At 35.7% G+C, this 22,386-nt stretch overlaps 1 protein-coding gene across 1 annotated transcript in view; it reads left to right on the plus strand.

The window, feature by feature from the left end:
- Positions 1 to 22,386, plus strand: part of IL1RAPL1 (interleukin 1 receptor accessory protein like 1) — a 1,385,688-nt gene that overhangs the window by 1,086,194 nt on the left and 277,108 nt on the right. The window contains exon 6 of the mRNA XM_050776674.1: positions 3,522 to 3,596. Coding sequence (XP_050632631.1) covers positions 3,522 to 3,596 — 75 coding nt within the window. The remainder of the gene's footprint in view (positions 1 to 3,521; positions 3,597 to 22,386) is intronic.

The following is a 22,386-nucleotide window of genomic DNA, read 5'->3' on the forward strand; positions in this document are numbered from 1 at the left end:
TCCTTAAAATTTTCCTTCTATTATGCATAACAGTTTTGTCAACAGAGACATTAATAACTCTGTAAAAGAGGTCTGCTATTATTGTAAATGACTCTAAAGCTTTACCGTTGTTAATAGGATGTTCTGAAGAATAAAATGAAGTCTTGAAAATACTTTTTATGGTGAATACAAAGCTATGTTTAATGCAAAATTAGTGAGAGAAAAATCTCTACTATAATTGCTGTGGGTTTTTGTAGACAAAATATGATTAGGATTTAAAATTACCTTGTGCTTCATATCATTACTGTTACACTTTGTTTAGTTTTCAAAGTGATTTCCATTTGTGAGTGAGTGTCCATATGTGTGTATAGGTGTTTTCAAGGAAGAGAGAAATGCCTCCGTAACACAAGTTGTTTTCTTAACTATAAAAAGCCAGTTGGCTTAGTCATGGTCTAATGCTAAGAACATTTCTTTTTAAATTGTAATTTGTTTGAATTTCCTTCTAGTTCCACCTTTGCCAATGCAGAAAATAAAGAGCGTTTTTGTGGTTGTGTGTATGTTCATCTTAATTGGTCACTACCATAGCCGCATTTGTTTTCCAGTTCTGTCTTCTGTCAGTTGAATCCAACTAATATTTATGAAATACCATAATGTTCCAGAAACATTCAAATAATGGAAAATTGAGCTCATGTTCTTCCTTTGTGACAGCAAAATTGGTCATCCTCAAGTGACTGTAGACCTGAACTACATCTTAGCTTTAGCAATCACCTCCTTTTCACAGTCATTTTGACAATGTGTCAGATCAGTGGCTCAGCTGTTGTGGTCTCTGGAAGTTTCCCTTCACTTCTATCAAAGACAGGAAAATCACATGAGAACTGTATCCAACTGATACTCGTCACAATACCAAAACATGACACTTATAGATGATGACAGATTGCACTGCAAGATCTCTCTGCTCTAGGTTATGATTATTTAGTTGCATGTTTCCACTCTTCTAACAGATTGCACACACCTTGAGGGGAGACTGCACAGACCCATGCAATATTTGCTTGACAGAATTTTCCAAGGAGCACATAACAAAGAATGGGGAGGAAAAGATCTAGGAAGGATTCTAGCTTGAATTTGCTCTGTTATCTTTGGCAAGCCTTTTGATCTTTTTGTACCTCAGATCTTTGATCTCTAAAATAAGAGAATTGAATCAGTCCAGTTTTTTTAAAACGTTAATATTTTTTTATTAAAATAAAATTTATTTTTAAATTTTTATTAATTTTTTTAACTACAAAGCACTTGTAAGGTATAAGGGCAGAAACTAAAGATATTACAGACCCTCTATCATAATATCTGGCACATTATTATGTTTAATATATATCAATTGAATTGGATTTGTTTGGTCAACATCTTGGGTGAAATACTGATGTATAAGGTAGAATAAAAGCAGAGCTACCTTTGTCAAAGAGAAGTGGGTGGCACAACAAGGCAGGGAACCAAGCCCAGTGGGCACCCCCAAACTCCACCTACTCAGAGGGACATGGTGAAAATCATACCGTGTTAGAGAACACAGTTTCCAAATCAAAGAACTTAATAAGCATATAATTCTTCCTGGCTTCAGCGTTCTATAATTCCATGACTGAGCTTTAAAGAATTCCTTTACTAACATCTAGTTTGCCACATGAAAGTAATATGAAAGATATTAAGGATGTGGTAACATTATGCCATCAAGTGGGTGGTGGGTTATGATGGAGAACCACAAAACCATTTTGTATTTCTGAACAAATGTACTGCATACAGTTTTATTATCTTTCTCTAGAGATCTTTATTTTTTGCCTTACTGCAAACTAATGTGGTGTGCATTTGAACAGGGAACAGTTCTCTCAGCTGCTTTCTGTGAAAAACTGTCAAGTTGTCTACTTGTAACTACATAATTACAAGATTATTTAAACTGACATAATTTACTGAATACAACACTTATTTAGATACCATATTTGCTTTTGAAATTCACTGAAACCATTAGATAACCAGAGTCTAAGAAATGTAGATTTCCAATCTATTAATGGCAAACTATTTTGCCAATATTTAGTGAATAAGCTGATTATGTAGGCAGTAGAAAAATAAAATCCATTAAGATCACTTTAGGCAGGAAATAAGAGTATTAAAGATTAATCAGAGTGATGTCATATCTTTGAGAAGAATTTCAAAGCGATTGATCTCATCCTATTACCCAAACTTTCCTTTGCCCTTTATTTCTATCCTCTTGTTAAATAGTAATAAAGATGAATGGATAATTATTCCGTTAGCTATGAACAAAAGCTATCAATCATATATGAGGTTGTTCTTCCAAACTAAAACTCAAAACTCATTCCTTTTATTCTCTGACTTGGGGTACGTCATTTCTTTGTACTTAATGTGTTTTCCTTTAAAGAGAAGAGGAGGCAAGCTGCTAAAGCTTGAATTCTTGAACCCTCTGGTGATAAGTATATGTGGTCAACTCCACAGTTCTGCCTAGATTAGCCTTCCAGCTATCAACCAAGCTGGCATGTCCACTTGGCAAAGAAGAAAGAAAACCCTCAAAGCAAAAACATTTAGTTTAGCAATCATTAATTGATAATTTATATACTTGATACAGAGTAGAAATTTCAGGGACAGGTTTCAAGGGACCTAGGCAATTCTATTAGAGAGGGCAGGGCAGAGTGAGGAGGCTAAATGAAGGAGAACTGACTAAAATCCGGATATAGTCTAGTTTGGCTAGGAATGAAGTATGCAATGGAAAACCTATCTTCAAGATTCCTAATGACAAACTCTTAGATTTATGGGCTGATAATTGAAATTGACGAGAGCACAGAGCAGAAATGTGTAGAAGCTTAAAATCGAAGAGAGTATATCATGCAAATTAGCAAAAAACACTATAAAATGTAATGGATAATAGTAAGAAAGAGTTTAGACTAAATGGAAAACATCATTTAAAATATTCCTTTGGTGTGGGTGTGCATGCTTGTACTTGTGCTAATTTAATGCCACATCTACCTCACTTAGATTATGTATGTAGGAAATACTTAATGTAATAACTAAGTGGCAGGTTTTGAAATGATGTGATCTAGGATATGGAAACTAGGAATGGAATTAAGAATAATGAGACAACTTTATGCCAAAAAAATCATTGTAACACATGCCACATATATCATGTGTGCTTTAATTAACACAGAAAAAAATATAGGACATCCCATTAAAAGTAAAACAAAGAACAAATTGAAAATGCTTTCTGAAACACAGTTATATGTTCACAGGGACTGACCAATCCTGATGGTCTAATTCATTAGTGTCGTGTGACTGTCAATCTGGAAGTGTTATATTTTACTCATGTACAATCTAATAGCTTTTCAGCTTGCCTGAAGGTGTTATCTGCAGTATGTTCATCGTTACTTGGTGGAGTGCTTTAATACTACTTTGAAAATGAAAAATATTTGGGAAAATAGACTGTATTCTATCTTTTAATTTTATGCAGCATAACCATAAGTCTCTGTATTATTATTGTTGTTGTTTTTCAGCCCCTCTGACTGATAAGCCACCCAAGCTTTTGTATCCTATGGAAAGTAAACTGACAATTCAGGAGACCCAGCTGGGTGAGTAATTCCTTAATTCTAGTTAATATACTGTTCTCATTACATTGTGACAGTTAATAAGCCTAGATTGTAACCCAATGTAATACTCGCAGCTAAATCCATTTGTATTCATAGGGAATAGAGTTAGAAAATGCTAGCATACCTAGCCATTTCATTCCTTGTGGTGCGTGCCTTAGGACCCAGTTGGACATATGGATGTAAAACCTCACATGCTATTTAGATGGTTATTGGAAAATGAAATAGACTGATGATTTTAGTGATGGTATTGCAGTGCTATCTTATAAGGTTTGAATTGGTTTTCAAACAGGCACTATGGAACAATTTGATTTATAATATCTATTAATAGGTTAAGATGCAATTTCTGAAATTTAGGGGAAAAGATTCAATTTATTAAAATAAATGTCACCATTATGGTTAAAAAACATTTTAAGTGTAATCAAATATAATATAAATTTTGCTAGTTATATTTTGGATAATATATTAATAAAATATGACCAAGTGACTTTTGGTTAAGGGACTAGCAGATTTGGGACATAAGGCTATAGACAAAATATGTTTTGAAAAAATATACAATTATATACAAATCAGAATTCTGACTTATCTTAGAGGTTCATCTAGAAATTTTGAGTTTGATTTAGCTATGTTCAGTTATACCAAATTATGAAAAATTTCTCTCTTAATTATAAATATATACATAGTAATTCTGTTATATTCTCTTAGGTCTTATTTTATTTGAAATGTAGTATGCATGCATATACCATAAACTTTGGCAGAAAAGATTTGTTTGTAATGGTGCAGTTAATATCTTTATTTGATTCAAGCCTTTTGAATTAATGTCATATATATGCAAGAAGTATTATAATTGCTGTTATTTTGAGATGGAAGATTATAAATAGCATTAAAACAATGTCACATATGAAGCAAATAGATGTACTCAAATTTTATCATGCACTTTATGCATGCTATGGCATCCTTAATTACATTAGAATTTATTGCTATATTTTGAATACATTTTTATATATAAATTCTCATAAGTAGCCATGCTCATACTGATCTTTCAATAATTCATAGGAAGATGTATTTCTAAGGAGTTACATAAAACTATAAACATTTTGGGCCAAGAACGAAGGGTTTTATGGTACCAGTTACTATTATGAACACATTAAAAATAAAATTAATTGTATGCCTTTGCTTGACGATGTAATTAAAAGAATTTTATGGTTGATTGTTGCCCATAGGGTTTCTTTTTATTGTCCTTGAATTTGTAATAAGTTAGATTGTTCTCTACCTCTTACCACAGTGTTTAACAAAATAAAATAATTGCTAAAGCTATATTTAAAACTTTACCTTCTCTTGAACAAAGTCACTAAGACTAACCACAGCAAATTAAAAATATGGAAATTTCTTATGCAAATTGGAAGTGACTATACATTCATTTGAAGAAATATGGGCATGTCTGTTACTAAAATGCTTCAAAAAGTTCTCTTAAATCCTTTATTGTCACTCAGAAAGGAGCATGAGGTCTCTTTAACCACTGACTAAACTAGTGGATTCTTTTAAGCAACTTATTTTGTTGTTTTAGGATTTTGGTTCATAGTGTACAGGTAAATCATTTTCTAGTTAGAGAAATTCAACCTTAATCCTTGGATTTGTGAGCAACAGTTGATTTGAAGTAACTACCTTAATAGTGTTGTTGCTACTTTGCTAGCATTGCTAGTAGGTGAATCAAAAAGGGTAAGTGAAAATAGGAAAGAATATTAAAGACAAAAAAGACTTGAGATGAGGTGCCTAAAATATACATTTTTTCCAAAATATGTATTTTGAATTTTCATTTTCTTAAGGATTTAATTTTTGCCCTTTCCACATTTGACAAAACTACCTATTCAGCAGGTTCAAAATATGATAGAAATCCTAAGAAAGAGGGACTGAGTGAAGAGTCATGGGTTGGAGTGAAGAGGGTGGACTGCACCCATGATGGGGAACTTATAACTTACTCTCTTATGAGAAGATGAAAACCTTCAACAGAATTGTACTGTCAAAGTATTCAGAGGTTTGCCTCCACTTGTTCCCAAATTGAGAGTTGACCTCAGAGGATAACCAAACTCTTGTAAGAGTTACATTATAAGAAAAATCATCAGGAATTACACAAAGCTGAGCTTGTACTTGTCTGGTGACCTAACTTGAGCATCCTAGTTAAGTTACACACATATCCAATCAACCCTAGTAACTGTGTGTCCATAGATTCTCTAGTTTGCTCACAAATATATGTAATTCATTAATAATGAACTTTGATATAATCATGAAGTGCATGGATTTGCTCTTCATCTTCAAATTCATTTTCTCTGCCATTTGCTGGCCATGCCTACATTTCCCATTTTCTATATCCCTTGTGTCCTGTTCTTCTAATTCCTTCATCTTTTTAAACTGGAAAGGATTTGATAGTGGTCATTTAAATTCTTTTATTGTAGAAAGAAAGCACTAAAAGATTTTTTAGGAAAACATCATATAATGGAAACTAAATTCACATAAAATATGTAAATTGTCGAGTTTGAATTTCAATCAATATGTGGTCACAACCTGGCATTTCCATTTTAAGTGGCACCTGTATGTTATTTCTAAATGTCAAAAAAAGAACATTGTCCATTTTACATAACTTTCAGGCATCAGCAAATATATGAGTAGCACTTTTTTTGGGCAAAAGGCCCAGAAATTTCACTGTACTGTTCTGAAAGTCAATCTGGGAGGTGAGGCTGAGTATTTTTTCAGACTACTATAGTCAAGAGAATCAAAAGACAGACACAATTGTCTTGCTAAACCTGAGCCCTGAGAATGTCATTCAGAGATGTGGCCTGCCTGTTATGGCCAGGAGCCCACTTTCAGAACCTTCCAGAACAGATAGCATATTCCATCGCTACCAAACTTTCAAAGAGTAGAAATCCACCCTACTCTTGACCTAATGATACAGATTATATTTTACAACTCAGAATTCACTGAAAATTATCATTAATTGCTTATCTAGATACGGGTATCACTTTATTTAAATGTCAGTGTTGGCTTTAAAATAATTATAAAGGTTAATGGTAAAAATTTTGGGGAAATAGAGAAAAGAATCTTTTTCTTACACTCTATATTATAAACACATTCTGCTCCTATTAAATATTCTCACAAAATATCCTTTTAATGGCCGATGTGAATGTCATATAATTTCATATATATTGCTGGAAATTTGAATTCTTCACATTTTTGTTATTATAAATAATGTGATGGTCTTTACCTATACATTTTCCCCCTGACTTTATAATTATCTCAACAGAACACATTTCTAAAAGTAAAAATACTGGTAGAAATAATTTTGTTAAAGGTTTTTAGTACATATTTTCAGAATTCTTACCAGAGAAGTTGTATAAACTCTCACCAGAAGTATGTAATAAGTATAAATACCACTTAATCTTTAACAAAATTAATAAAAGGATATATCTTTATAACATAAAACTCTTAAAGATCTCTTCTTTGATATTAAATTCACTTCTCTCTCCTCTCTTTTACCTCTTTTTCTCTCTTCACTCATTAAGTACAAGTGGCAGCTCTTTGAGTTTATCCATATTTGAAAGATCTAGCCCATTTAGGTAAATGCCTACCCTTGAGAAAACATACAAACCTAATTGAATGTCTCTAATCTCCATCCATTTTCTTCTCTTGCTCATCCTAATGCTCAACGAGGACCTTCCTCCAGATTCTATGTTTCTTAATACAGTAACCGGTAATTTTGTGATGTACTCTGGGCACATGGAATGTCAATAAACACTAATTGACAATAAGTTGTTCACAACACAAAGGACACACATCTCTAAATTTTCTGCAAGAGAATATAATGTGTAGATTTCACGGTGTAAGCTGCCCAACCGTACTCTTATTTTTCTTTACTAATTTATTCTCGTTGTTAAGCTTATTAAAAAGCAAGCATTTTTTGTATCTGAGTGGGTAACAAGGATTCACCAGATTCTAACATCTGGAGGAAAATGGTTGAGGACATAAAGAAACTTCAAATTTTTAAACATAGACCTTAGTAAAAGGATACACATTTTATCCAATATATGCAATTTTATCCAATTTAACTATAGGCTAATTAAAATAAAATGTCAAACTAGAAATTAATTAGCACTCCTTGGCTTGTTCCACCATACTGTAGTTGCAGAATTTTAGATTTGGAATAGACCAAAGGAAAATGTCTATACATTTTATTATAGATCATAATTGACCACACCTTTTCTGAATCGTTACTACTCTGTATTAGTAAACTTGGGAAATCTTTTTGTTTCCTCTCTAGGGTGAGAAAATACTTAATATAAATACTCTAGAAACAACATTATTTAAGTGTTGAATTTGATACCCAATTCTGAAAGTGTCAGGTAATACTGTTGATTCTAAAAATTATTGTTTTGCTGAGTTGTACAAGTGATGTAAATATGACAGTTCCCAGAGATAGGAAAGTCGGTATCGGCCAGATTTTCTCATCTACGTTTATGCTACTGGTTGTCATAAGCAAATGTAAGGCCATTGATTTGATTTTACTGGATCATAGAGCATATACAAGAATATTTTCACCAACAAACACAAATTAAAAAACCATAAAACTTCCCTTTCTACTAGGAGAAAAACAATAATATCCCAAGTCCAAGCTTTTTATGGAAAATGTGGTTCTTTTTGCCCACTTAAGAATAAAGACATACCAATCAGCATATTTCTAGTGTCTGAAATAAACGTGTTAGACATAAATTAAAGCTTTTGGACAAATAGACATAATAATTAAACCATGGAAAGATAAATACAGACTGGTATTATAATTATTTAAACTATGGCATTCAATTCTACTGAATCCAAATTTATCATCCCCAGGTACATGAAAGTGGTAACTCTTAACAGCTCTCGTAGTCTATCTTACTTTTAAAACCAAAAAGTACCCTAAAAATTGTGACTGACCTAAAAAGGAATATTTGCCATACCAGTATTTAAGTTATTATCATATATCATTAAACAGGCGATAAATCAATAAATGGAAACTAGTATTCGTATGTTTAGGTCATTGTGTGACCTAACTTATATGATTATCTCAGATTCCCAAATTCAGTCACTTTTTGGTGACAGAGAGGAGAAATGGGTTTGGAAGGAAATACAACTTTGCATGTTTGCTTTAAAAACTGCTATCTAAGTAGAAGTTGAAATTGCTTTTTATGTTTTAAGTGGTCAGGACCAGTCACGGTCACTCACGCCTGGTATCCCAGCACTTTGGGAGGCTGAGGCAGGCCAATCCCTTGAGCTCAGGAGTTTGAGATCAGCCTGGTCAATATAGTGAGACCTCATATCTACAAATATACAAAAATTAGCTTGGTGTGTTGGCATGCACCTGTAGTCCCAGCTACTTGGGAAACTGAGGTGGGAGGATCACTTGAGCTGGGGTGATTGAAGCTGCAGTGAGCCATGACTGTGCCACTGCGCTCCAGCCTCCGTGACAGAGTGAGACCTTGTCTCCAAAAATAAAAAAAAAAAAGTTTTAAGTAGTCAAGCCCTAGTTCTAGGACAGGTTTGCAATCCCATAAAAAAGATGGACGTGAAGGTAAGAACAGCTCCTGTGGGCCAATGATATCCAAAAGTTTGGAAGTCAGTTAAAGCACTTTTTTAAAAAAAACTTTTATTTTAGGTTCAGGGGCACATTTGTAGGTTTGTTATATAAGTAAACTTGTGTCACAGGAGTTTGTTGTATAGATTATTTTGTGACTCAGGTACTAAGCCTAGTACCCAATAGTTATTTTTTCTTCTCCTCTCTCTCCTCCCACCTTCCACCCTCAGGTAGGCCCCAGTGTCGGTTGTTCCCTCTCTTTGTGTCCATGTGTTCTCATGATTTAGCTCCCACTTATAAGTGAGAACATGCAGTATTTGGTTTTCTGTTCGTGCATTAGTTTGCTAAGGAGAACGGACTCCAGCCCCATCCATGTCCCTGCAAAGGACATGATCTCATTCTTTTTTTATGCCTGCATAGTAGTCTCTGGTGTATATGTACCACTTTTTAAAAAATCTAATCTGCTATTGATGGACATTTAGACTGATTCTGTGTCTTTGCTCTTGTGAATAGTGCTGCAATGAACATACGCATTCATGTGCCTTTATGATAGAAGGATTCATATTCCTTTGGGTATATATCCAGTAATGGGATTGCTGGGTCAAATGTTAGGTCTGTTTTTAGCTCTTTGTAAACAGAAAACCTGCAGAATGGGAGAAAGTATTTGCAAACTGTATATCTGACAAAGGTCTCATATCCAGCATCTATAAGGAATTTAAGCAAATTTACATCGAAGCACTTGTTTAAAGGCTTTAAAAACTGGGACAGAGACAGTGTGAGTTTTCTTGTTCACTTACTTTTCAAAAGGTCCAGAAGGGAAAGAAGAACAAAGAAAAGGCCCACGAAAGAGTGCTGTCACAGAGCAATGCAGAGAGTCCATTTAAGCTTCCAGCTCCCGGTCTAGTCCCCATGCTGGACACTGACACATATTATGCATATTACTCTTTTGCTACAGCACTAAGACTGCTGTTTTATTTGTTATCAGTCAGTTAAGAAGTTATATAGGTATAAATCTTCCCTATTCTAAATGAAGAACTTTAGGAGGTGGAGGGGGTCTGGAAGTTATCAGGTCAAAGCTTTTTCTTTCTTTTTTTGAGACAGAGTCTTGCTCTGTCGCCCAGGCTGGAATGCAATGGCATCATCCTGGCTCACTGCAGCCTCCGCCTCCTGGGTTCAAGCGATTATCCTGCCTCAGCCTCCCGAGTAGCTGGGATTGCAGGCATCCACCACCACGCCCAGCTAATTTTTGTATTTATAGTAGAGATGGGGTTTCACCATGTTGGCCAGGCTGGTCTTGAACTCCTGATCTCGTGATCTGCCTGCCTTGGCCTCCCAAAGTCCTGGGATTACAGGCATGAGCCACCGCACCTGGCTAAACCTTTTTCATTTATTGATGAGAAAATGGAGACCCAAAATGGCTACATGTTTTTTACATAAAAAATTTACAAAAGCTTGTTATTGCCATTATCATCATCCTTGTGATCATCATATTATCATTATTAATGTTTTTGTTGTTATAATTAAGAGTCAGTGTACAGTAGTGGCTCCAAGTTGAAGTCTCACACAGACCTATGTGACAATTTAGTGCCACCACTTACTTCTGGTGTGACCTTGAACAACCAGCTTTCAGTTTCCTAATCAATAAAAATGGTACCAAGATAGTACTACCTCTCTGGAGGTAATGCGAGTATTTGATCAGATAATGCATGTAAAAGTTAATACATTACATGGCATATATTAAGTAGTCAATACATGTTTGCTGTTAGTATTTGAGACATTTGAATGCTATAAAAGAGTACTGTATATAGAAGATTCCTGAAATGCATTTTGAATGTCAATGCTTTGTTTGATCATGCTTATATTCTTACTACAGTATCATACTATGGCAGCAGATACAGGCTTCATTACAGGATAAATAAGATTTTAGAAAATTTATTTCCATCTCCCCTTTAAGGATGCAATATGCATACTAAATTTTTGTAATTCAATGAAACTTTTTAATTATAGAAATTACTGATTTTAGATTACTTAATTCATCAAGTCTAGCCAAATGCATATAGTAAGTACATAGTTATAATAGAAGAAATTTATTTATATTCTTATTTAAAGAAAATGATAATTTAAAGGACACTATGCCACATGAATTTATAAATGACCATCAAGGCAAAAATAAGAGTAAAAAAATTTCTCTTTTATAAACAGAGGAAATTCAGGTATAATATTTTTTAAAACAAGAGATCTGGAAAATAATTATACACTATTATGCCTGTCAAGTTCTTCATGAAGGTTTTGATGATAGTCATACCATTTTATACCAAAAAAAAAATGCTGCTTTTCCCCTGACAAACACTGTTATCACAAAGCTTTCTAAGTCATTCTTAATGATTGAACTTTACTAGCATAGAAAAATACAGTGAGTATCCTATGTTAACAAGAACTACTCCTGAATTTGCAAAGTAAGTGCCAATTTATCAGAAATAAACCGATCAAAGAACATAATGTTGTAGAATATTGAAAGAGGTTTCAGAATAAGAATATGCACTACATGACTGATGTCCATTAAAATAGAAACTATAAAAAGATCCACATCATTTGAAGTTTGAATATAAAGAGATATGTTCATCCATAAATTTCCTCTCGAATTTTGGCTAAATAACTAAGGATTTCTAAATTATATGCACTCTTCATGAAAAATAACCGGTGCTTGAATAAGATTATAAAGATAGGTTACCAGTATTTTATGCTTTCATGTTAAAACACAGCATTCCTGTCAAACCTTACTTTACCAACTTAGTATGTTCCCACAGATTCGTGGGTAAATTGAATCATCATAATTTCAGAGAAGTGTTCCCTTCATTTCTGATTGATTTTCAATTAGCAGTGGCTTAACATGTCAGGTTTAAGAGGCTCTGTCCTCCCTTCTCTTTTAAGCAACTAATGATCAATGAAAGATTTATATGCACAAAGAAAATACGCTATTTAAAGTAACTCTGTGTGAATAATTTAAATAAGAACCCTTTTGTAATTGAATGATCACCTCCGTAACTTTTCCCTGTGGTAATGTAGATTTTTACATTTTCGTAAGATGAGGTTCATCGATATGAAACTGCAAGTGGCACCTCTAACCAACCCAGAAAAAGGATCATCCACCCATTACCATGTGTGACTTCCCCTTGTTTATTAATGGAAACAAATGTCCCCATTGTGACTTTCTGCCTTCTCTGAGGAAATATTACATTTTACTCACCAGCTTCAGAATCAACACTATTTGGTTTTAATCTAATTCTTTGAAAATATATTTTGTAAGGTAGAATACTTAAGTAACCAGAATATCTCATGTCCAATTATGACAAAATAGTTTATTTTCATAAGGGATATACTTTGAGTGCCATCGTACTACCTTATCTGCCTTGGTTTTGTTGAAATATACCCTAACAGGATAACTGCCCATGGTGTCACTTGTTTTTCTATAACTGTGATGAGAGTTCTTATTTCCAAGTTTAAAAAGAACATCTTGTATTTTGATTCTTCTAAAATTTGTATGACTTTCATTATATCATTCTGGCAATCACTTCTTTTATCTTAATGTATTCATATATGTTTAATAATTTTTTCTTTTAAATATAAAAGTATATACAATGCCACTTGATTTGCAGCTTTATGAATGAAGCTATTACCAAAATGTACTTAAACATGTGCTCCAAAACATGCCAGATATTTACATGAGTCCAATACACAGGGTGTCCATAAGGCTTTAAAACCTAAGACCCGTAGCAAAACTTCATGAAGAGGCTTCCTTCTAATTCACCACACATAAGTTCAATACTCCTTTTGTTTGTTTGTTTGTTTGTTTGTTTGAGATGGAGTCTCGCTGTGTCGCCCAGGCTGGAGTGCAGTGGAGCGATCTCTGCTCACTGCAAGCTCTGCCTCCCGGGTTCATGCCATTCTCCCATCTCAGCCTCCTGAGTTGCTGGAACTACAGGCGCCTGCCACCACGCCTGGCTAATTTTTTTTGTATTTTTAGTAGACACGGGGTTTCCCCGTGTTAGCCAGGATGGTCTCAATCTTCTGACCTCGTGATCCGCCAGCCTCTGCTTCCCAAAGTCCTGGGATTACAGGCGTGAGCCACCGTGCCCGGCCAACACTACTTTTTTAGAAATGCCAAGGATCTTTATTTAATTTTGTAATGAAAATGTACAAAATTTCATTATAACATATACTAATTGAATTATGAAAGGAAAACAATCTTGATAAAAAAAATTTGTTTTCCAAAATTCATCTGTTTTAAAATAAGTATTGGCTTCATGGTCTTATGAGAAGATACCTCCCACTGGTCTACAACAAGCATGACAGAAAGCCAGGAAGTTGCTTAAAAGTCCAAGAGAGTGAATAATTTCCTCTCCCTTCCACTTCTCTCCAGTGAAGCTACAGACTTTCTCACTGTCTGAGTTTTTGTTTCTAGTTTAGTAAAAGCAGAGTACCCACTTTGGATTTGCCTGTTGAGAACATTTATAGAATGGCGGCTCTTTGAGTAGGAAAAAAGCAGAGCAGAATGCATTCCTTTTCTGGAAAAATAAAATTGAGTGCATCCTGTCACATCAAGCCATCACTAGAAATAGGATACTTACAATACGGCAGGTCCTAGGAAAATTTGAGATTATTACCACAAATATTCAGTAAGAAGCCATTACCATTATGTGAAATAGCTTAGGGAAAGTTCAGAAAACAAAGTATTTTTATTTTCTCTTCTTAAAAGAAAGAAATTTAATGTTTCTGATGAACATGTATTTCTGATGATGATCATGTCAATTATCTTGGCAACTTTAAGACGTTTTAATTAAATGATTAAAAGTTGTTACTACTTTCTGTAAATGTACCTATTTTTGACTGAAATATTTGGGGTGCAATTAGACTAGTTTTATGCACTCTGCTTATTGTATTTATACCTATTAATAAGTAGTTTTTAATGCCTCTTTATAAGTAGTATGAATATTTCTTTCAGAATTACATAGCATGTACAATGTTGATTAAAAGACTTAAACAAGATATTGTTCTTTGGCATAAATATAATTTGTTTTTTAAATCAGGTTCACCATATTCAACATGAATGTAATTTGTAATGATTTTTTTTAATAACCCCGTCTCTATTTACCATAAATAATGTATTGTCACTCCAGTGCTCTTTATTAGGACTTGCTGCAAATTGCAGAGTGAGAGTAAGCTTTTTATGTAATGGGAGCTAAATAAAATGAGTGAATCTTATATTAGATGAATACATGAGATTTCAGCTTCAGGAGAAGTTATGTGTCACAGAGAACATCGGTGACTATTATGAAAGACATGTTCAATCAAGAGGGAATCCTGACCAGGCGCAGTGGCTCACACCTGTAATCCCAGCACTTTGGGAGGCTGAGGCGGGTGGATCACGAGGTCAGGAAATCGAGACCATCCTGGCTAATACAGTGAAACCCCGTCTCTACTAAAAATATAAAAAATTAGCCGGGCGTGGTGGCGGGTGCCTGTAGTCCCAGCTACTTGGGAGGCTGAGGCAGGAGAATGGCGTGAACGCGGGAGGCAGAGCTTGCAGTGACCTGAGATCCGGCCACTGCACTCCAGCCTGGGTGACAGAGCAAGACATCGTCTCAAAAAAAAAAAAAAAGAAAAAGAAAAAAGAGGGAATCCTACTGTTGACTGTCAACAGAGCAGAAAGTACTGGATTGTATTTTCTTTCAGTCACTATATGCATGAACTGAAATAGAGAACTGAGGCAATATATACATAATTTAGAAGGGAAATAATCCAGAAATTTTATTTTTGTCTCAAATGGAGGGCTCTTTCAAGCAAAAGTTAAATTGGGGATTTTTTTGAGGGGTGATCTTCCTGTGTCTAAGCAATTTAAACTTGAAGAATCACAGGATTTAATACTTCATAGTTAGAGCTCTGGACTAAGTGACACATCACTTAAAAGACAGGAGTGGTGCTGGCCTTAAGAAGAACTTGAATAATGCTCGACTGTTCTCTTTCTTCCCTACTTCTTTCTGCATGTCATCATTTTGTATAGGGGTGGAGAGTGGTGGGTCTGGGTGAGGAGAGGAAGGCATACAGGGTGAAGGAATATTTTGCTCAGTTATTCTAACCAGGACAAAATGTGGGTTTGGAACTCTAGCAAGAACTTGAAATTGCCTAAGGAGAAATCCTGATTGGCCTAGATTGAGATACAGGTCTAAATTTTGGACGGATTACTATGGCATTAGAGGTGAGAGACATTAGCTTAGTGGCTGCTGTGTGTCTCTCTCCTGTGATGAAGAAGCCTGTATTTTTGTGTGAGTACGTAGATGTGGTGGTGGGTGGGTGGTGAGGCTGGTAATGGGGCTTTTAACAGACAAAGATAGGGGAAAAAAGCAATGGTTATTATGGAGTCCATCTTTTCATATTAAATATTCAATATTTGTTTAATTTAACATGCTTTGTTAATCCATCTCATTAATTTAGCTGTCATCTTTATTATGCCTCTTAATTAACTTAGTGAGGGTAGAATGACCCATCCTGATGCATTTGAATGCAGTCTCTTTTGGGCTGAAAACTCTTCCATTCCTCTTCTCCCAACTAATACTGACATCCTTTCCTGTGTATCTGTAGTGCATACGTCTCACCTCTAGACCTGCATTCATCTCTCTGCTGTCTCTGAGCCTGCGTAGTATGTTGTCTTCCAGCCTTGAACCTGATGTCAACCACAAACCAAATGGCAGATTCTCACCTGTTAAAGACATTTTTAGGAAAAAATTAATATGCTTTCTAGAGCTAGAGAATGGATTATAAAATCAAGTTCACGTAGTGTGAATAAGTAAAGTGAGGCCAGATGTAATGCTGTAAAGGAGAATGGAGACCATGGTGAAGTGGGGAAAACATTTTCTACCTATACAATTTTAAATTTATTGTTAATACCATCTTGGCCAAATAAAACATGTGTAATGGGTAGTTTCAGTCCAGTAACCTCAGTGTCTAATCTCTTGATTGGTAAATCCAGAGTTGATACTACAAAATACTGTTGCACTGTGGAGCCAGTAGGCTCTGGATTCTGAATGGCTATCGCGAAATATCATGTTCCATCATGTTATAGATTGGAACATGATATAATATGATTTGTGATGTGTTTGGAATAATTAGTAAAATCTCTTACCCGAGAAGCAAGGAGTTTAGAGCAACATAGTTAATTATGAAAAGACAATCTCCCCATCAGGTGATACAAAAATCATTGAGTTAGAATGAGATGGGCAAATTCTCTTTAGCAATCTGGCCCCACAAAAAAGTAGTTATGTCTGTTTTGTTATTACAGACTTGTTAAGTTAGCAAAAGTGAAAATGTCTGTTAACTCTCCCAGCAGACATTTTCATTTATTCTTCTCTGCAAATTTCCACTGGATATATATTTGTTCCTAAGGTCCTTTACTCGAGCCTAGGCATTACCTAATTTACTTGTGAGAATGTGCCAAGAAAAGGATCAGTGATTATTCTCACGTCATTATTTAAAGCCTACATATAGTGACTTTCATGAATGTAATGCAGGCATCATTCCTATTCCTATATATTGTCCTCAGAGTCAAGAGTTGGAACAACAGAGAGTAGAAATCCTGTAACAGACATTAGAATTTTTAGTAGATAATACCAAAAATTGAAACAGAGTCACTAGGTCAGACTCTCTGGCTTGGTAAGAAATTCTCTTTGTACATTAAAAAAATTACCAGATTACCAGCTTAAAAATATTACGTGTTTCCAAATAGATGAGAAATGTTTGAGGTGATAAATATTCCAGTTACTCTTATTTGATCATTATACGTTATATGCATATATCAAAATATCACACGTACCCCGTTTAGTATGTACAATTATTGTGTATTAATAAAAAAGGAAAAACCTTTGATGCAAACACAATTCTTATATATGTGTGGTCTTAAATGATATTCTTTTAACCAACTTTACTGAGATACTTATAGTCAGTAAACTGTATTTTTTTTTTTTTTTTTTTTTTTTTTTTTTGAGTCAGAGTCTCACTCTGTCGCCCAGGCTGGAGTGCAGTGGCCGGATCTCAGCTCACTGCAAGCTCCGCCTCCCGGGTTTATGCCATTCTCCTGCCTCAGCCTCCCGAGTAGCTGGGACTACAGGCGCACGCCACCTCGCCCGGCTAGTTTTTTGTATTTTTTTTTTCTTGTTTTTTTTTTTTTTTTTAATTTATTATTATTATACTTTAAGTTGTAGGGTACATGTGCATAACGTGCAGGTTTGTTACATATGTATACTTCTGCCACGTAGGTGTGCTGCACCCATCAACTCGTCATTTACATCAGGTATAACTCCCAATGCAATCCCTCCCCCCTCCCCCCTCCCCATGATAGACCTCAGTGTATGATGTTCCCATTCCCGAGTCCAAGTGATCTCATTGTTCAGTTCCCACCTATGAGTGAGAACATGCGGTGTTTGGTTTTCTGTTCTTGTGATAGTTTGCTAAGAATGATGGTTTCCAGCTGCATCCATGTCCCTACAAAGGACACAAACTCATCCTTTTTGATGGCTGCATAGTATTCCATGGTGTATATGTGCCACATTTTCTTAATCCAATCTGTCACTGATGGACATTTGGGTTGATTCCAAGTCTTTGCTATTGTGAATAGTGCTGCAATAAACATACGTGTGCATGTGTCTTTATAGCGGCATAATTTATAATCCTTTGGGTATATCCCCAGTAATGGGATGGCTGGGTCATATGGTACATCTAGTTCTAGATCCTTGAGGAATCGCCATACTGTTTTCCATAATGGTTGAACTAGTTTACAATCCCACCAACAGTGTAAAAGTGTTCCTATTTCTCTACATCCTCTCCAGCACCTGTTGTTTCCTGACTTTTTAATGATCGCCATTCTAACTGGTGTGAGATGGTATCTCATTGTGGTTTTGATTTGCATTTCTCTGATGGCCAGTGATGATGAGCATTTTTTCATGTGTCTGTTGGCTGTATGCATGTCTTCTTTTGAGAAATGTCTGTTAATATCCTTTGCCCACTTTTTGATGGGGTTGTTTGTTTTTTTCTTGTAAATTTCTTTGGGTTCTTTGTAGGTTCTGGATATTAGCCCTTTGTCAGATGAGTAGATTGCAAAAATTTTCTCCCATTCTGTAGGTTGCCTGTTCACTCTGATAGTAGTTTCTTTTGCTGTGCAGAAGCTCTTTAGTTTAATGAGATCCCATTTGTCAATTGTGGCTTTTGCTGCCGTTGCTTTTGGTGTTTTAGACATGAAGTCTTTGCCCATGCCTATGTCCTGAATGGTACTACCTAGGTTTTCCTCTAGGATTTTTATGGTATTAGGTCTAACATTTAAGTCTCTAATCCATCTTGAATTAATTTTCATATAAGGAGTAAGGAAAGGATCCAGTTTCAGCTTTCTACTTATGGCTAGCCAATTTTCCCAGCACCATTTATTAAATAGGGAATCCTTTCCCCATTTCTTGTTTCTCTCAGGTTTGTCAAAGATCAGATGGCTGTAGATGTGTGGTATTATTTCTGAGGACTCTGTTCTGTTCCATTGGTCTATATCTCTGTTTTGGTACCAGTACCATGCTGTTTTGGTTACTGTAGCCTTGTAGTATAGTTTGAAGTCAGGTAGCGTGATGCCTCCAGCTTTGTTCTTTTGACTTAGGATTGTCTTGGAGATGCGGGCTCTTTTTTGGTTCCATATGAACTTTAAAGCAGTTTTTTCCAATTCTGTGAAGAAACTCATTGGTAGCTTGATGGGGATGGCATTGAATCTATAAATTACCTTGGGCAGTATGGCCATTTTCACGATATTGATTCTTCCTATCCATGAGCATGGTATGTTCTTCCATTTGTTTGCGTCCTCTTTTATTTCACTGAGCAGTGGTTTGTAGTTCTCCTTGAAGAGGTCCTTTACATCCCTTGTAAGTTGGATTCCTAGGTATTTTATTCTCTTGGAAGCAATTGTGAATGGAAGTTCATTCCTGATTTGGCTCTCCGTTTGTCTGTTACTGGTGTATAAGAATGCTTGTGATTTTTGCACATTAATTTTGTATCCTGAGACTTTGCTGAAGTTGCTTATCAGCTTAAGGAGATTTTGGGCTGAGACAATGGGGTTTTCTAAATATACAATCATGTCATCTGCAAACAGGGACAGTTTGACTTCTTCTTTTCCTAACTGAATACCCTTGATTTCTTTCTCTTGCCTGATTGCCCTAGCCAGAACTTCCAACACTATGTTGAATAGGAGTGGTGAGAGAGGGCATCCCTGTCTTGTGCCAGTTTTCAAAGGGAATTTTTCCAGTTGTTGCCCATTCAGTATGATATTGGCTGTGGGTTTGTCATAAATAGCTCTTATTATTTTGAGGTACGTTCCATCAATACCGAATTTATTGAGCGTTTTTAGCATGAAGGGCTGTTGAATTTTGTCAAAAGCCTTTTCTGCATCTATTGAGATAATCATGTGGTTCTTGTCTTTGGTTCTGTTTATATGCTGGATTATGTTTATTGATTTGCGAATGTTGAACCAGCCTTGCATCCCAGGGATGAAGCCCACTTGATCATGGTGGATAAGCTTTTTGATGTGTTGCTGAATCCGGTTTGCCAGTATTTTATTGAGGATTTTTGCATCGATGTTCATCAGGGATATTGGTCTAAAATTCTCTTTTTTTGTTGTGTCTCTGCCAGGCTTTGGTATCAGGATGATGTTGGCCTCATAAAATGAGTTAGGGAGGATTCCCTCTTTTTCTATTGATTGGAATAGTTTCAGAAGGAATGGTACCAACTCCTCCTAGTACCTCTGGTAGAATTCAGCTGTGAATCCATCTGGTCCTGGACTTTTTTTGGTTGGTAGGCTATTAATTATTGCCTCAATTTCAGAGCCTGCTATTGGTCTATTCAGGGATTCAACTTCTTCCTGGTTTAGTCTTGGAAGAGTGTAAGTGTCCAGGAAATTATCCATTTCTTCTAGATTTTCCAGTTTATTTGCGTAGAGGTGTTTATAGTATTCTCTGATGGTAGTTTGTATTTCTGTGGGGTCGGTGGTGATATCTCCTTTATCATTTTTAATTGCGTCGATTTGATTCTTCTCTCTTTTCTTCTTTATTAGTCTTGCTAGCGGTCTGTCAATTTTGTTGATCTTTTCAAAAAACCAACTCCTGGATTCATTGATTTTTTGGAGGGTTTTTTGTGTCTCTATCTCCTTCAGTTCTGCTCTGATCTTAGTTATTTCTTGCCTTCTGCTAGCTTTCGAATGTGTTTGCTCTTGCTTCTCTAGTTCTTTTAATTGCGATGTTAGAGTGTCAATTTTAGATCTTTCCTGCTTTCTCTTGTAGGCATTTAGTGCTATAAATTTCCCTCTACACACTGCTTTAAATGTGTCCCAGAGATTCTGCTATGTTGTATCTTTGTTCTCATTGGTTTCAAAGAACATCTTTATTTCTGCCTTCATTTCGTGATGTACCCAGTAGTCATTCAGGAGCAGGTTGTTCAGTTTCCATGTAGTTGAGCGGTTTTGATTGAGTTTCGTAGTCCTGAGTTCTAGTTTGATTGCACTGTGGTCTGAGAGACAGTTTGTTTTAATTTCTGTTCTTGTACATTTGCTGAGGAGTGCTTTACTTCCAATTACGTGGTCGATTTTGGAGTAAGTACGATGTGGTGCTGAGAAGAATGTATATTCTGTTGATTTGGGGTGGAGAGTTCTATAGATGTCTATTAGGTCTGCTTGCTGCAGAGATGAGTTCAATTCCTGGATATCCTTGTTAACTTTCTGTCTCGTTGATCTGTCTAATGTTGACAGTGGAGTGTTGAAGTCTCCCATTATTATTGTATGGGAGTCTAAGTCTCTTTGTAAGTCTCTAAGGACTTGCTTGATGAATCTGGGTGCTCCTGTATTGGGTGCATATATATTTAGGATAGTTAGCTCTTCCTGTTGAATTGATCCCTTTACCATTATGTAATGGCCTTCTTTGTCTCTTTTGATCTTTGATGGTTTAAAGTCTGTTTTATCAGAGACTAGTATTGCAACCCCCGCTTTTTTTTGTTCTCCATTTGCTTGGTAGATCTTCCTCCATCCCTTTATTTTGAGCCTATGTATGTCTCTGCGTGTGAGATGGGTCTCCTGAATACAGCAGACTGATGGGTCTTGACTCTTTATCCAGTTTGCCAGTCTGTGTCTTTTAATTGGAGCATTTAGTCCATTTACATTTAAGGTTAAGATTGTTATGTGTGAACTTGATCCTGCCATTATGATATTAACTGGTTATTTTGCTCATTAGTTGATGCCGTTTCTTCCTAGCCTCGATGGTCTTTACATTTTGGCATGTTTTTGCAATGGCTGGTACCGGTTGTTCCTTTCCATGTTTAGTGCTTCCTTCAGGGTCTCTTGTAAGGCAGGCCTAGTGGTGACAAAATCTCTAAGCATTTGCTTATCTGTAAAGGATTTTATTTCTCCTTCACTTATGAAACTGAGTTTGGCTGGATATGAAATTCTGGGTTGAAAATTCTTTTCTTTAAGAATGTTGAATATTGGCCCCCACTCTCTTCTGGCTTGGAGAGTTTCTGCCGAGAGATCTGCTGTTAGTCTGATGGGCTTCCCTTTGTGGGTAACCCGACCTTTCTCTCTGGCTGCCCTTAAGATTTTTTCCTTCATTTCAACTTTGGTGAATCTGGCAATTATGTGTCTTGGAGTTGCTCTTCTCGAGGAGTATCTTTGTGGCGTTCTCTGTATTTCCTGGATTTGAATGTTGGCCTGCCCTACTAGGTTGGGGAAGTTCTCCTGGATGATATCCTGAAGAGTGTTTTCCAACTTGGTTCCATTTTCCCCCTCACTTTCAGGCACCCCAATCAGACGTAGATTTGGTCTTTTTACATAATCCCATACTTCTTGCAGGCTTTGTTCATTTCTTTTTCTTCTTTTTTCTTTTGGTTTCTCTTCTCGCTTCATTTCATTCATTTGATCCTCAATCGCTGATACTCTTTCTTCCAGTTGATCGAGTCGGTTACTGAAGCTTGTGCATTTGTCACGTATTTCTCGTGTCATGGTTTTCATCTCTTTCATTTCATTTATGACCTTCTCTGCATTAATTACTCTAGCCATCAATTCTTCCACTTTTTTTTCAAGATTTTTAGTTTCTTTGCGCTGAGTACGTA

Source organism: Macaca thibetana, chromosome X, assembly GCF_024542745.1.
Source record: "Macaca thibetana thibetana isolate TM-01 chromosome X, ASM2454274v1, whole genome shotgun sequence".
In the NCBI taxonomy this organism is placed as follows: Eukaryota; Metazoa; Chordata; class Mammalia; order Primates; family Cercopithecidae; genus Macaca; species Macaca thibetana.